The 1,747-nt window shown below is 36.3% G+C and overlaps 1 protein-coding gene across 1 annotated transcript in view; it reads right to left on the reverse strand.

Moving 5' to 3' along the window:
- The window catches only part of LOC109546958 (cadherin-23), a gene marked incomplete in the record, with an annotated part of 32,828 nt that overhangs the window by 2,450 nt on the left and 28,631 nt on the right, over positions 1-1,747 (reverse strand). Inside the window, 3 exon segments of the mRNA XM_048661138.1 lie at positions 743-943; positions 1,033-1,187; positions 1,490-1,599. Coding sequence (XP_048517095.1) covers positions 743-943; positions 1,033-1,187; positions 1,490-1,599 — 466 coding nt within the window.

Raw genomic sequence — 1,747 nt, forward strand, 5'->3', positions numbered from 1 at the left:
CACGGGAGATCACTTCGCCCACTGCCTCATCGCCTTTGAAAATGTCCACCGCAGTTGTGGACGAAACGTCAGGAAGAAATTCCGATAGACCACGACTTCAAAGCCCGGAAAACATTTCTAAATGCACTCTAACGATGTTAGATTTAAGTACTCGTAGCAGTAAGAAATTTTGTAAAATTTATCTGAAATAATAAAAAAAAAATTTGAACCAGTTTTAGTCGGAAAGCACGATAGATCACTTCGCCCACTGCCTTATCGCCTTTGATAACGTCCACCGCAGTTGTGGACGAAACGTCAGGAAGAAATTCCCATGGACCACGGCTTCAAAGCCCGCAAAACATTTCTAAATGTCACCCTGTACATGTTGTTCCGAAAAAAGTGATTATTGATATCCAGAGTTATTCACGGCATATATTCGATTAGAAATTTCCCCGTTTGCAAATAGAATTCTGTTTCCTGTGCCATTTCTTATTAACGCAACCCAATGTGAGTCCATAAGTAGAAATGGATGGACTCGATGTATGTTGCTTAATGAATTTAAAAAATCTACACTGAACACAAAAAATGTTATTCGTTTGTTGTATTGGGTGAAAGATTTGGAAAAACTGTATCATCAATATCACTTATGTTAATCGAGGAAGAAAATCCTGGTTTACGTAAGAGCCACAATTTGAAGTCATTATCAGTTATAGTTTCTCTAAATGACTAATATAACGCTCACATATTCCTCAATTTTACTTACTCTCTTGTCTTAAAGAAGAAGGTAATTGCCAAGATAAGACATAAGGCTCCAAGGATTACGGACACTGCAATTAAAGCGACTTTTAGATTGGTTTCTAAAGTAACTACCACTGAGGAATCGCCATCGAACGTTTGTAATAGAATGCCGTGTTCAAGTAACTCCCGCTTTAGTTGTTGGAACGTGTTGATGTTGTTTAGTTTTCTGAAATACAGTTTGTTGAAATATTATTTCTGCACAGGGTTTAATACCATCATCAGTTAATTTGTTGGAAACCAATCCATAATACGTACGCTTTCAGATCATCTGTAGTCAAAAGAGTGCTATTATCCATACAGTATATATTAGCCACCGTGACATTGTCATACTGTATTCCGTTAACAGTATTCTTATCTATGTTTTGCTCCTGGCAATTCCAGCCCAAGATTTTACTAATTGTTTCCAGAATCTAAAAATCACACAGTTATTTAACCGGAAATCCTACTTCAAACGTAATTGTCGCAACTAATTAAATTTTTTTTTTTAATGTTTCTTTTAGACATGAAAATTAAAGCAAATTTTCGTATCGTATTTTATGTGTACGATAGGTACTTCAACCAGATGTTTAAAAAATTACAATTATTGACAAAGTTGACATTGGATCTTCAACTGTTAATATAGATTCGACAAATAACAAAGGAATTGTTTTCTCATACTGTCCAAATCTTGATTTATCGGATAATATATCGGAAGATAAATGACTAAACTTACGTATAATTCTGTATCCACAACGGCATCCAGTGTGTTTTCAAACTTAAAGGTAATTATGTTGTCGTCTGTGACAATGTATATTGTAACTGTCGTTGTGTTCTCGTGCGGTCCTGCAATACGAGTAACAAGTAAATATTATCCTGTGCGAGGATGTTTAACAGACAGCCATTTAAGGCCTTGAGTCTTTTGTGCTGGTACCTCGAGGATACCTGGGTGAGGGTGTTGGGGGGTTTGCTTTTCAGCGGAGGTGTGTTGTGT

The sequence above is a fragment of the Dendroctonus ponderosae genome, unplaced genomic scaffold (assembly GCF_020466585.1).
Source record: "Dendroctonus ponderosae isolate FM_Combo_2020 unplaced genomic scaffold, Dpon_F_20191213v2 Dpon_F_20191213_1, whole genome shotgun sequence".
In the NCBI taxonomy this organism is placed as follows: Eukaryota; Metazoa; Arthropoda; class Insecta; order Coleoptera; family Curculionidae; genus Dendroctonus; species Dendroctonus ponderosae.